Genomic DNA, 15497 nt, shown 5'->3' on the forward strand with positions numbered 1-15497 from the left:
CATCATGGACAACCCTCTCACCCACTGCATGAGACTGTGGGGGCTTTAAGCAGCTCCTTCAGCAACAGACTGAGACATCCACCCTGCAAGAAGGAGGCGCTACCATGGTCATTTCATCCCATCTGCAATAAGACTCTATAACATCAGCATCACTGGCTGATGGGAACAAAACTGGCTTCATCCAAAATTCATCCCAGAGTAATTTGCACAACAAATTTTTGTACTATTCTCTAATCCATCTTTTGTGTACATACTATTCTATTACTTAATTATTATTATGTGTACATACCTTATTTCCTCTATGTACATACTTATTTTGTTACTTATTTATTGTTATTTGTTATTGTTATTTTCTTTGTTACATTTCACTTTTCTTTTTTCATGCTGCTGTAACATTTGGAATTTCCCCCAATGGGGGATCAATAAAGGAATATTCTATTCTATTCTATTCTATTCTATTCTATGATCCTGGGGGTCTTCTAGACTTTCCAAATGTTATCAGAGTGAGCAAATCAAATCCTGATGGTCAAATGAGTCATTTCGCAGTTGTTTTGACGCTAAAAAAATGTATCCACTGATTTATAGACGTCTCTTTTTCAATGTAAGTCTATGGGGGGAAATGTTTTTTCTGGACCCCATAGCATCACATGACAGTTTAATTCCACTTTTGGCCACAATGTAAAATTTGCTTAAAGCCTGGCACTGTTCCTAGTGGCTCATAGGGGCTACTGAGGGGGGAAATATTGAAATGAACTGCAAATGACATATAATGCATGCATTTAATGTCATGTTCGGGGGCCACAATAAATGTTTATGATGGCTGCCATCAGCCAGTGGGCCACTGTTTGAGGAACGATATTTAAGTCAACTCAACATGAGTGGATTTTTTTTTACTATTTTCTGTCATGTTAATAAACTACGCCCTGCATTTTTCAACCTCTTTGCAGCTGCCTTTGAATCTGTGTGGTCTATTTTACTCTGATCAAATTCTTTTTGGCTTTCAACGGACAAATAAATCAATTCTTCCATTTGCCTACAAGCTCTCAACTGCAACAGCTGAATACATTAAACTGATGCAACGCATATCATTACACAAACACCAATAATCCTATCTTGCCTTGATAGAATAAAATATTATCAATCTTTAATGATACTTATGGGAAATTGTGAAGTATTAAAACTTAATTTGGTTGAAGGTAATTTGCTGCAACTATCACATAAGCACCCTACACCTTGTTTGCAAAAAGACTAATATTACTTAAAGGATGTTCAGTGGGAAGAAAAGAATGTGACCAATATGGTAATTAATTTAATGTTATGCATCTTTAATCTGTAATGTAAAACTTGATGGAGACAGGGGTTTTCTGATAGCACTAATCCAATTGCAAAATCAAAATTAAGCATCTGAAATCTGACGTACATAATTATTTTCACTTTCTGCTAATGTCAGGTGTATTTGATTATCAAATGTGTGTCCCTGTACCAACAGCATGCTCAGGAGGATTACTCTTTTTTGGCCCGCCTATGCTTTTTCTCTTTGGGATAATTTTTTGAGCGATTATTTTTTGTCAAAGTCAACCTGAGATTCTGAGGTACCTATTGTCCTGATTTTATCTATGGAGCCTCCATGCAAAAAAGACATCAGAGATGGGTAATATTCGTGTTAGTTGTATTTTAAGTATGTATATCAGGGATATTTGAGTGTTTTGGAGATAGTAAAAAATCCAAATGTAATTTGAAACAAGACACTTTAGAGTGGAGTAATGTTGTATTTTAAAACAAGACAAGGTCTAAACCTAGTATTTGGTTAAACTGTGTGTGAAACACTCATCAGGATTTTACTATGAAACAAGGGCTTTTAATTTGAAACAAGAAGTGGCAACAGGCAAAAACTTCATGTAAATACCTGTTAAAACTAAGAACAGTATGTTTAGACCCACTCAGACAGCAGAAGGGAACTGCTTTCTCGAGAGCTGTACCCACTGATCATTTCTCACCACCTGCCCCTCTTCAGCTGCAGTCGCTGATGTACGCCCCCATGTGGCTGGTGGAAGCTGCACAGCCATCTGTCACTAACAGCCAAGTTCTGCTTGCAACAACAGTTTGTAAAACGTCCTATTGGTGCCGCTTTATTGGCCAAACCTATAAATGGTTCAAACCCTAATAGTTAGAATAATAAATTTACTTTAACAATATTAACAGCAATTTTGGTTGGTGTCTCCAGTTAATTAATGAATGGGAAATGTTGATGAAACTGGGTTTTCAAAACTATGATATTGGTCGTGACACAGCCATGTAGGTCAAGTTTCACAATAATAAATGCCAGCTTGATGAGCTCGACAATACACATTCATACACATTTGATGGAGCACAGGCAATCCAGCCCCTGCTCAGCGCCCGAGAGACCAGACAGAAAACAATGAGGAGAAATACCCATCAAAAAAGATTGAAAAGTCATTTGAGGAGAACAGATGCAGAAGTGTTTATATGTTTATAAATCTGTTTTTGTTTTGTTTGTTTTTTTTTAAATAAAGGCCGGATCAGTTTCTCCCATTAATTTAAGTGCTCTCACTGTGGGGGTTATTTTCCAGCTGTGGCCAAATTGAGAAGGGAATATTGTGTGCATGCAAACGTTCCTTCCCTGTGGATCATGTTACTCACCCTGCTGAGGTGATTACTGTGCAGCAGCAGCCCCGTGAGCTTCGTCAGTGATTCCTCCACACGTCTCGTGAACTCTACAGACGGCTGCCTCTGAGAGCAGAAGAGGTCCATCGCTCGGGCTGCGACCTGGCAAGCCTGAAGGACCAGGTCCATGGGTGCCAGCGGATAGGGCTCCCTGCAAGTTGTCACCACCGAGTCCATGAGCTGGCACACAGTGTCCACCAACACTGACCCTGCATCTCCATCTGGGCTGAACCACAGTGACTCCAGGCCTCTGTTGTCTCCCTCTACTCGGTGTAGGGAGCACAGCGACTGGAGTAACTGCACATGAGGAAGCATGGCATTCCCACCAAGACTTTTGTGGTGAGTGGACGAAACTGGTGGCAGAGGGGACGTGACAGCAGGCTTGGGGTCCTGTAGCAGGAGTTCAGGAGTCTCTGAGTCTGACTGAAGGTCTGTGCTGTGTGCCTCACTTCCTGGACCAAACAGATCCTGTGAAGCATTGTCCACGTGGCTCTCAGGACCTGGACGATTTGACACACAGAAAATGAAGTTTTCAAAATAAGTCTTGTGTTAACTTAACACAGTAAAAATAGCACGAATGCATATGTATATATCCGTGTATTATTCTGTACATAGAGCCAATTGGACAATTCCAGTGGTTAAGTAACTAAGTATATTTACACAAGGACTGTACTTAAAGGTCTGATGTGAAGGGTTTAGGGCAGGCATGTCAAACTGGTCCACAGGGGGGCCGGTGTGGCTGCAGGTTTTTGTGCCAACCAACCAAGAGCACACAGTTTGACCAATCAACTGTCTGAAGACAGAGATCAGTTGATTAAATGAGTCAAGTCTGGTGTGCTGCTACTTGGTTGGAAACAAAACCTGCAGCCACACCGGCCCCCCTGTGGACCAGTTTGACATGCCTGGTTTAGGGGGATATATTGGCAGAAATACAATCTTTTCTTTTAGTACCTAAAAATAAGAATTATTGTGTTTTTGATATCTTAGAATTGGCATTTATATCTACATAGGGAGCGAGTGCTTGACCACAGAAATCGTCATGTTGCACCACCAAACACTGACTCGAGGTGACCATCTGCATTTTTGGGTGGCAGAAACGTAGCTAACAGCCCCTTTGAAACAAACTGCGTCTGAAATTCATTGGGTTTTTTTTAAAGATTATTTTTCGGGCTTTTTGCCTTAATCAGACAGGACAGCTTAAGCGTGAAAGGGGGAGAGGGAGGGGATGACATGCAGCAGAAGGCCAGTTAGAATCAAACCCGCGGCCGATGAAGTGAGGACGCAGCCTCTGTGCATGGGGCGCCCGCTCTACCACCTGAGCTACTGGGCACCCCTAAAAAACACACAGTTGATTTTTTGTTTTTTTCATGCTTTATTTATTGTTTCACCTGTTTCAATCACAGCGTCCGTTTGTTTTTGAAGGGAAGAGACTTCTGTGGATAAATCAGCTCCTAGTAAAAACCTTCTGAACATCCAACACTTAAGGAGTTCTTACAGAGAAGAGTTTTAGCAGGCTACAATCCCCAATCCTCATCACTAGGTGGCGCTAAATACACCTAAATTTTCCACACTGGAACTTTATATACAATTATGAGGTAGCATATTTCCATTTTGTGCTGGTTTATAATTCTGCTCCAGAGGAAAATATTTACTTGATTACAATTATTTTATACCTTTAGTTACTTTACAGATTCAGATCATTAATACAAAGTAAAATCAGCTAACATTCTAACATTCTGATATATTATCATGAATTAAAATAATCATGATAATCAATGATAATCACAGAATTATGTCATAATAATTGAGGTACATAATTAATCATTTCCAATATGATCCATGTAGTTATCATCAGGACACCTCACAGACGACTGTGTTTACATTTTAGTTTCTGCCTCTATGGTTTTATTCTATAAAATAAAACTTTTTTTTAAACAAACAAAAAAAATCATTAACATCCAAAACAGCAGGCCCACACTTCTTGGGGGAAATTGCACTAAATTATACGTTCACATTTTCTCTTTCTGTAAGTAAATTGTTTTTTTTTTTTGCTGAATAAATATGAAAGGAGAACACAAAGGCAAAATCCAGAGCGGGGAAGAAACTGACGCCCACAAATATGCATTTTAGCAAGTCAGTATAAATGCTTTTCAGATAAGCATATGTGAAGGTAAACAAGTTTTTCTTTTCCATTTTGAAGGCAGACCATGATTCTTAATTATATTTTTAGTCCCTAAATTCACATCAGCGAGCTGCTAAAATCTGAATTATAGCGGTTGCAACTCACAATTCTATGCGCAGGTGGACCTTGGTTATCATTTTCACAGGCCACAGCCATAAATGTCTCTCCTCAGCCCTTGAGGTTTTAGATTTAGGAGGATGAGTGTTTTCCTTGAGACAAATGCTGTTATAAAGGCAACACTATTTATATCTGTGTGTGTTTTCATATGGAGTAGGCTGTTGTTTCAAAGTGACATATTCCACTGGGAAACAGTGTCACCCATTCCTAAAAAATGAATGATACCATCATTTTAACCAGTCATGACACTTTAACACCAAACAGAGTGCAATGCAATATCTTTTTTATGGTTATATCAGCGTAAGTATAAAAAGGTAACACTGAAAACTGGTCGGCACAATAAGACCTGAAGGCTATTGCACGCAAGCATAACATAAGTATTTCATTAAGTATTGTAAGTCTTTCAGGTACGTTCACGGCTTTCATGAATAGACCATGGTGTCAATCACAGATTTTCCTGATGCGGGCATGCAGCAAAGTGATCAGCAGCTTCGCATGGAGTGTATGAGGAGGAGGTAAAGCATATAATTTGCAAAAAAAAAAAAAAAAAAACAACAAAGAAATGCAGCCTTTATAATTAAACAGAGTCAAAAAGCCTGGCAAACAACAGGAGACTAACTGAATGTGTAAATAAATATGGGCTACAATTAAAAATTCTGAAATTGTGGAAGAATGGCAAAATGGTCAATGATGCCCACTCACAAACGAGGGACTTGGGTTTGAGTCCCCTTTAAAACAACCTATGTCTCTTTGGATTTGGATCAAAACGTCTATTTATTACTCAATACCTTTAACTTCAGCTGCACCAACATGTCAAAATTACCACATAAGGAGAGACTTCTTATTCTTACAGATCAGCTGGACACTTTATCTTGAAAATTAGCAGTGGAAATTAATGTTCCAGAAATATAGTACACTAACACTTATTAAGATATTTAGCACACATTTTTATCCAAAGCAACATGTGCCACCTCCACCGCACTCATCCATAATGCCACACATACCATCTGTGGTATTGTGAGCGTGTCAATGATGAGGGCAATGACCTTCATCAATGGCTTCACTGAAACCACCTTTGCAACTTCATCAGCCATTTCTAATCATCTAAATAATTTCAATGATAGCATACGACGTAATATATGCTACATAATCACTGAGCTTTGAGAGAAATAAGAATAGGAGTCTTGACACAAAAGATATTTGGGGAGAGGTGGTGTGGTTCATAGGTGTTCTGACTTTTGTCTGACAGGCCCAGGTTCTAATCTCATTCATAACATGCATTATTTTTAACTTTACAGTGAGAATGATAACAGTAGGCCTACTTTACTTAACTACAGCGCAGAAGCCTGTTTTGATGCACGCTAATAAAAATGAATAAGAGCAGAAGTTTAAAGAGTGAGAGTAATGTAAGAATTTTCTGCACTCTGATTTATGAAACCGTAGAAATGAGTATATGTGTAGGATAAGCAGCTATAAACCTGACAACTCCACATTCATGAGCATTGGATATGTAATCATTAGCGGTGTCGTGAGATAACTTCAGGACAGTAAACTCAGTGTCAGGAGGATGAACATGTCCTTGAGATATCCTCTCCTCGGACTAAGACACACTCTCTCTGCTTATGTAGCTTTGTAAAATTGTCCGCACTATTTTTTGACAGGAGCTCACCTTTCAGCTGACGCGCTTATCAGTTTTAACAGCAACTCTGCAGCTCACTGAATACATTATTATTTAACTAATACTCTCTAAAAGCTGTGGAGGAAATATTCAGATATTTTACTTCAGAAGAAGTACAAGTACCACACTGTGAAAATACTTCACTAAACAGGCACCCGGTGGCTCAGTCGGTAGAGCGGGTGCCCCATGTACCGAGGCTATGTCCGTGCTGCTGTGACCGCGTTCGATTCTGGGCTCGGCCCTTAAATCCATGTCTCATCCACTTTCTCTCCCCCTTTTACACTTAAGCTGTCCTATTAAATGAAAGCCAAAAAAGCCCCAAAAATAATCTTTAAAAAATATCTCATATCTTTCCCAACAAGCTGTGACAGTTTGACTTTTTGCATTCTCTTGTTTTAATTTTGATATTTGCGTGAGGGCTGCCGGCCCAGTCTCTCTACTGGCACTTAAGATAGGTCAGTCACATTTTGTTTCATTTGTAGTTTTCTCTTAATATTTAAATCAAACGAAAAACAACAAAAAGATGTACATCAATCAAAATGTACACCCTACACATCCAATGACCATACTCAACCCAACAAGAACTACACAATCACAAAATATTAGTGCTAAACCAAGATATCCATATATTTAAAGACTTTCACAAAAACACCCACATTTCCAAGGTCCCAAAGTCCACAAAACCAGTCCATGACCCAGCTCAGTGTTCCACTACAGATTTTCCCTCATGCTTTCTTTAGTCCAGGTAAATACCATTGACAAAAAAATGATACATGTTCAGTTCGTTAATGTACATTTACTAAAATTAAGTTAAGTTAGCAAACCACCAAATAAAAAATTTAAAATGAAAAGTTTTTGCTTTTACTCAGTCAGTCAGTCTGAAAGTCCAAAAAAAAAGAGCCTGTTTCTACCATTTACTATAATATATCTATGGTTTACACACCCATTTACTATTCACAGCCTGTTTCCTCCAGGTGCAACAAAAACTGGGGTCTGCTTCTGCAAAACGTTTAGTTAAGTTCTTATTACTAAAGGCGACCCTTCCTCAGTTTTCCCCTCCACCCATGCCGTGCACTCTCAGCGGCAGGTTGCGGACAGGTCAAAGTATTTAGTCTGCTAGATATCTGGGATGTGTCTACTTTGCATCAGCTCACGTCTTTTCACACAAACAGAGCTGAAGCACCTATTTTTGAGTGCCGTGTCAACACAGAGCAGAAAATCAGTGCCACAGTAGTATCGGCAGAGGACGTGCTCTTACTGTTACAAACATTCTACTTACATGACTGATATTTTGTGTTACATCCATGGTGTCAAGCCTACCTGCTGCCTCTCTGTTGCTCTTTGTGTTTGATGTCATTCTGGTGATCAGTAATTCCTGCCGCAGCCTCAGCACCTCCTGCTGCAGCCCCTGGGCTTTTTCCTTCCAGCTTTCATCCTGGCTCTTCAACTTGCAGGCCAAAGCCTCAAGGTATTCTCTGCCACTCATCCCTGAGGGCTTATTCTTTATTATAGCCACAGCCAGGGCCACTTTGGCTTTCATTAAAAACCACTCGGCTTGACCCGCTCCTAAAACAGAGTGAGGAGGATAGAGTTTTCAGTGAAGTCAACCAACAAAACATCCACAGCGGCCAAAGAAGTTCAAAATTCAGCGACATTGATATTTTTATGAGAAATCACTTTTTACAAAAGAGTATGGCCTCAAAATAATATTTTCTTTTGCTGACGCGTACAGCAAAGACAAGAAACTTTAGAAGAGGGACCATGTGTCTGCACATACAGGCAAAAATACTCAGGTGCAAGACACAAAAAAACTTCACAACCGCACACAAAGGAGGTCTGCACTCTGTTAGGCTGCAAATAAAGAGTTTATTTCTCCTCTTCTCTTTTCAAGGCGACATTTCGATCTACAACGTCTTCTTCCGGCAGAGAAACTTTCCAGTCAAAACAAAAAACTGTGCACTGCTGGAATGATTCCTAAAATACTTGAGGAATGGTAAATTAATCTGCAAAAATGTTTATTGTCAAAATCACTCCAGCCTCTCATCTAATCAATTTGTAGAGAAAAAATAAATAAATAATCATCACTTTCAATCCCAAACATATGCATATTTGGCTTAAAGATGGCTAAAACTTCACCACCCTGTTTAGTTTAGTAGGTGAACTGAGGCTACATTTAAGTACATCTACTCAAGTACTGTACATAACAGCAAATATTAAGTATGAGTACTTCACTTTAGTCTCATGTCATGACACTTTATACTTCTACTTCACTACGTTAGATATAATTATTTACACAAAAAATATAGATAACTCTGAAAATAAGATTCATTGTAAAAAACTAAAACACCAACAATGTACAAAATTTGATCTTAAAGATAGTAACACAAAAGCTGATTTGTCAATGTTAAGTATAGTCAGGAAAATATACTCAGAGTATTATAAGTACTCAATGTAGTATAATATTCATGTGACTCTTACATGATTATATTATTTCAACAGATGCATGAATGGAAAAAGTGGGATTTTACTGATGTAGGTTGAGGTGGAGCTCATTTTGAACTATTAAGTAATGATGATTAATTGAATTATGGGTAAATCTTAAGATGATTATTTTCTCCTTTTAGTTTGAAATTAGGGGGGGGAAAGCAAAAAATGCCATGACAATAACTCAGAGCTCAAACTGACACCTTAACATAGTTTGTTTCTTCAAAAAAAATAAGTCCAAACATTAATATTATTACAAAAACTTTTTTTTTAAGCTGGATCCATTTTATACATATTGTTGCAAGGAAAATGATTCAGATGCTTATTGCAATGTTGCCTTACTTGCATAAACTGTTGGGTAGTTTCATTTTTAACAAAACATTTTCCTAAGTTACCTCTTGCTCTTTGTATGTTTTGTATGCAAAAATATTTTTTGCAAACTAACCATTAACTAAACCTAAAAATTTTACATAAATTACGTCAAGGTGCTTAAGTTACAATTCCAACACTGCTAAAAAACTTTTTTTAAAAAAAGCCATTTAATTTTACAAATATCAAATTCTTAAAAATAGAATAAAATAACATTTTTTATGGAGAAATACAGCTATTCTCTTTATTGAAAACGTTTGTGGACTTTACAGTACTCAGATTTAACGTTCAGAGTCCGACCCAGCTGTGTTTACTTCAGGCTATAGCTAAATAATACCCATTAGCTAGCCCGATAAAGCGTCCATTATCGGACACATAACATAACCATATTCATATTGTTGACACTTAACCACATATCTTGCTCCTTTACCTTTCCCCAAATCTACCGTTCAGTCTAGTCCCAAATATCTGACTGTAATTTTAGAATGATACCACATTATGCTATTATTTTGTAATTTAGCTAGTTAATGCTATGTGCTAATCCAAACAAAACAAGCACGGAAGGTAAAACTAAGAATATGTGGGGGGTTTGAGTGTAGCCGATATAACTGTCTATATCTACCTGTCTGAAAACGATTATGCCATTATTTGCAGAAACAAAACAAAAAAACACACTTTTAAGTTAAACTATGTCGAACTACCACAGCTAGCTAAACTTAGCGTGGTGCTAGCTTACGTTAGCTCGGGAACTACGTTACGAAATCAAACAGATAAAAGTTACGTGCTCTACATTGCCCCTTCAAACCCTTAGTACTAACTGTGGGGACGAATGAAATACCCTTTTAAATTAATTACCTCTTAAATGGCCCTCATCAGTTTGCATTGCGCGGTGTCCCTTATCCTCAAACTCCACACTGAATGTTTTCAGTGGATAGGTGTGCTAGTTTAGTGTCAGCGGCGGGACAGGTGTTACACTCAAATCTGCGCCCGTCACACTCGGTGACTGCCGCACCACGTGACGAGGTCAGCCGTGACGCTACTGATCTAACAGCTCACAAGCGTGACCCTGAAGAGTTGAAAATGATTGTTGTTTCATTTTTGCTCATTTTAATCGGCTGTAAAAATATATATATATTATATATTTAGGTGAGGTATGAGGTTTTAATTGCAGGACTTATAGGATTTTACAGAGTGGTATTTGTACTGTCGAGTTGATAATCTGAACTTTAAACTTTGCTTACAGGAAAACTCAGTACATCACTTAATTAGTCTACTCTGGACTCTTAATAATGTGCAATAACTACTTTGATGTGCAATAATCCAGTGCAATAACTACATCCATGTAATGGATGTAGTTATTGTAGTTATTGTAATATTCTGTATTCAAATGTTGGTAATCTGTTGTTTTATTTATCACATCGTAGAAACAAGAACAAAATGTACATGTACATTTATTTTTTTAGTGTTTAGATATATATCAATTTTACATTAGTACTTATGTTTAAATTTTATTTATATATTCTATACTTTCCTACTCCTTTTAAGACTTTTGAATGGGAGCATCTGTAACTAAAGGCAATTTCCCCTCAGGGATCAATAAAGTATTTCTGATCTGATCTGTGTACTTCTTAGATTACCATACTTTTTTTATCATTAATAGTTTTCTTTTTTTTGTTTGTTTGTTTGTTAGTTTGGAAAAAAATGGCACATTTTTAAGATGGGAAATTGTCAGGTCTGTCTTTATGTTTAAATTTATAATTATTCAATCAATTAATTGTCTTTTGAAAAAAACATGGAAACTTTTTTCCTCAATTTTTTTCCAAAATCAAAGCTCACAGCAACATAATGCATATACTTTGATGACAGTGCATAGCCTATCCATTCAGTTTCACATAATACATTAAATTCTTAACATCCAATTAATCGATCATCAATTAATAGTCATCATCCCTTGTATAATTACTAGGTCACAAAATGTCCAATCTATAATTTCTCATGGCATTCAAATATGATATTACAACACTAAACAGGTGACTTTTTTGTTGTTGTTGTTGTTTGTTAATTTGTTATATAACTCACCTGTTCCTCTTGACAGCAGATTTACAGTGAAACCTGAGTGCTTTTCCTTCAGAATACTAACAGCAAAAATGAGACGGAGGAAGAACATTCAGAGAACATGAACTCATGCTCAAGAGTTATAAAAACAAGTCACATGAAAGTCAGAGGAACCATAAGTGCCACTGTAGGAACCGGCTCCTGTATCTACCCTGCTGAAGTGTCCTTGAAGAAGATGCTGAGTTCCCAGCAGCTCCTGGGAATGCTGCTGTGTGGGCGACTGTGACCTCTGACCTCCCCGGCAACAGGACGAGCGTCCTCCTTGGAGATCAGAGGAGGTGTACGGACATGAATCGAACAGATGCTGGGCCGTTATCAGCAGGGGTCAGGCTAAGTGGCCATGTCGTCTGCTTTGCTCGCCAGCTGACCGCCTCATTATCATCAGGATCGTTAAAAGGTCAGCGCATTGAAGAGGAGTTTTCATTGATTAGTGAAGATGTCGGCCTGAAGTTCAGACATGCAGGTTTGTCATGTGAGGGTTCAAAAAGGAAGGACTTAAATCACAAAGTCAGACCTGGTGCTGATGAGGTGCTCCTGAGCAAGGCAGCAACCTTCAGATGGACCCTTAGAGCTGCTCAGCAGTTTGCAGTGCAGCTGAAGACCTGATATGATCAGTCAATGAACTGAGTCAATCAACAGTTATAACTCATTAACCCTTTGAAAACTGGATCAGCATTATTTTTCTCGTGCTGTGTTCAGTTACCCTTCACAAGCTATTCGACCCTTTGAAAGCTGAGAAAATTGGTTTGATTTCTTTCTTTCTATCCTTAAGAATCCGACTTAAACTGCCGCTCCTGTCACCACCACAGCAACCACAGCTGATACGACTTTAAAGCCTGCAGCTCAAAAGTCGATTTCGGATAACATGATGAAAAAAGGCAATGACCAACTTGTCAAGAAGTCCCACAAATTGCAGGAGTTTAATAAAAACTAAAATTTTAAATAAATTTTAAAATATTTCAAAAAAGGGGAAAATGTTCCAAAAACTAAAACTGTAATTATAATGGACATATGGGAGGCAAAGATACTGCAGAAGCTGAGTTTGAGCCAAAAATTGCAGCCCTTGTCAGGGTCATAACTCAGTCGTTCATCATCACAGAAATACGAAAAATTTTGATATCATTCCATGCAACTTACATTTTCAGAGGACATCATTATTTCTGATGTCCATCGAAAAATGAATGTCCATAAAAATCTGCGAAGAAATTGTAGAAAGAAAACGCTTTAGAACTTGCAGATTTGATCCTTTTTTTGTCACCTGTCTGTATGCCGTCGATAGATTTAGACTTTGCCTCCAAACAAACAAAATATGTGAAGCAAGTTTAAAAAGACTTTCACCAGAGGTCCTGTCATCTTTGAAGACAAACGAGGAAGACCAAAGTGTCCACATGGGGGCACTCATGGAGAGCTGAAGGGAAGGCAAAGGTACTGCAGGAGCTGTGTTTGAGTCAAAAATCGCACTCCTTCTGAGAGTCATAACTCTGTTAAATGTAGTCACACAGACATGAAACATATTGATATTATTCAGTGTGACTTACACTTTATGGGATATAAGTATCTCTGAAGTCAAGCGAGAATAAATGTCCATAAATCTCTTTGCAATTCAAAGAAAGAGAGAACTTTCTGGAGAATCATAAAATTGTTCAGTTCAGGTGACGGTGAAGGCCATAGCACATGATTCGTGTCATTCTCATCAAAGTGTTCAGTCTGCCTTCGTGCTCTGTGTCAAAGCATCTGCACTTTGTCGTTTCTTAACTCATTAATTCAGATTTGTCCCTTGTAATTTGTTACCCGTCTGTGCACAAACAAAAAAAAAGGTGAAACAAGTTCATAGAGACAACATCAGAACCTCCGTCACCTTTGCTGTCGTGTGAGCATCACAGATTTCAGATTTAACACACACAGAGAGGAGATAAAGGATGAATCCATCAGGGAGCGCTGTCTCTGTTCAGAGTATTAATGCAGGACGGACAGGATGAATGCATGAAGGAGGAGTTTTATTGTAAGCCTGCTATATTCTCATTCCCCTGACACACTCGGTGGCTCTCTGGAGAGCTGTTGTTATCCATCAGCTGGAATACGAAAGGCTGAGAAAAGGCTGCGTCACTCTGCTGTTCTTCAACCCTTCATCCATTATATTTCAATCCTCTCTGCAGCGCCTGTTTAAACTACCAAACATCCCTCATGATGACACACCAGTTGTTGCATTTTTCACATATACAGAAATTTAGCATGTAGAAAACACGGCTTGTGTTACTCTACCCTGACATGTTGTGTATTGTGAGTGAGACTTCTCTGCTGATTCATTTCTTGCTCTCTGCTGCCCTCCCCTGTGACAGGGATTCATATTTAGGAGAATCAGATGGGAAATAAACAGAAGCCACCAGCAAAAGGCTGCTAAATCTCCCCGAGGCTGATGGATGGTTTGGTCTGAGGCAGGTATTGTGAGAGGAGCTGCTGTTCGAGACGTGAGGCAGATGAATAAATATGTTTCCTAACCTTCTGAGACAATTGATACCTGAAACAACCCAAGCTGCTTCATTGATGTGTGCTAAAAATTTGATCACAAATGAGCAACTAGCAGGGAAAATTCCCACAGCATTGGCTACTGTTACCTACAAGTTGCAATAATGCTTTAAAAAACATTTACAAACATTTTAATCTAATGTTCAAAGAATGTTTTATGGATGTTTAGCATTTCAAAGTCCCTACAAGGTTAAATGCTGACTAAGTTGTGACGTTTTCACTGCAACATTCTGAGAATGTTTTGGTGATGATATAATAGCATATTCTTTTATAAAAATGTTACACTGAAAACAAAGGAAGAACATTTTCAAAGCAATATTCAGAACATGTTTCTGAGGACTGAGATTACAGATCTTTTTTTTTAAAAGATATTATAACCAAAAAATACATTGTTGACATTTTTGAGCTTTATAGAGAAAGTTACCCTATCTGGGAACTAAAAGAAAACCTGCCACTGAAAATGTTATAAAACATTGTATTGGTTGCATTGTGCCATTCTCAGAATGTTTTTAGAGCTAAAAATTGCTGGCTGGGTGGTCATTTACTGTGGATCTTCTGTTAGTTGTGTTAAAATATTAGGAGATCAATAAGTTAATTAAATCTTGGGCAGGGAGCAATCTGGAAAAGTTAAAAAGACATTTTCCTCCTGCAGTTCTCCCCTTTCTGTCTCAAGCCCCTCCCACCAGATGAACATGGACATATGCCTGTCCTTCATACAGTAACACGTTGGTTGATTTCTTCAAGTGCATTGCTTCAGCCCCTCCTTGCCCCTCTCTCTGTTTTTCTGACCAAATTTGATGCTAGTCCATTCTATAGATAATGCAACTCAAAATCACTCAAAATCTCATTTGCTAGTAGAGGTCAGGGGGTCACCAACATAAAAACATAAAAAGGTGTTTCAGTTACAATCCATTGCGAAATTCAAGTGAAAGTTGTCATGAAAAAAAAGCTCAAAATCGTACAACTAGTCCAGATTATTCCGAACACATCACCTCACTAGTTAAGAGTCATTTCCAGTTTATATAGTCTAACTTCTTTCACTTTGACATGTTTCTGTGTGACTCGCCTCATGTTGTCAGTTCATTTCTGGCAGTCTGCCGCCCTCTAGTGAAACAACACGCTCTGAAAAACTGCCTCTTATTATTCATATTTTAATAAGAATACGCAGGAAGGGAAATAACCACAGAGCCGGCAGCCAAATGCTGCTAAATCTCCCCTGAAGCTGATAAATCTGTCAGGTCTGCAGGCTGCTGTGTTGGGTCGGAGGCGTGGTGGAAGATTGGAGGCAAAGAGAGGAGGAGGAGAGCTTTTATGTGCTGTGTAAATGTCTATTTCAGTTGC

At 38.3% G+C, this 15497-nt stretch overlaps 1 protein-coding gene across 3 annotated transcripts in view; it reads right to left on the reverse strand.

Moving 5' to 3' along the window:
- mei4 (meiosis-specific, MEI4 homolog (S. cerevisiae)) overlaps positions 1-10513 on the reverse strand; it is a 112380-nt gene extending 101867 nt beyond the window's left edge. For all 3 annotated transcript variants that reach the window (XM_042503858.2, XM_088089700.1, XM_088089699.1), the window contains exons 1-3: positions 10371-10513; positions 7983-8228; positions 2662-3185 (exon numbers count right to left, since the gene is read on the reverse strand). In XM_042503858.2, coding sequence (XP_042359792.2) covers positions 2662-3185; positions 7983-8228; positions 10371-10398 — 798 coding nt within the window. In that variant the 5' untranslated portion in view covers positions 10399-10513. The remainder of the gene's footprint in view (positions 1-2661; positions 3186-7982; positions 8229-10370) is intronic.
- Between the last annotated feature and the right edge of the window lie 4984 nt (positions 10514-15497).

The sequence above is a fragment of the Plectropomus leopardus genome, chromosome 16, assembly GCF_026936395.1.
Source record: "Plectropomus leopardus strain MGB_pleo_1.0 chromosome 16, ASM2693639v1, whole genome shotgun sequence".
Taxonomy (NCBI): domain Eukaryota; kingdom Metazoa; phylum Chordata; class Actinopteri; order Perciformes; family Serranidae; genus Plectropomus; species Plectropomus leopardus.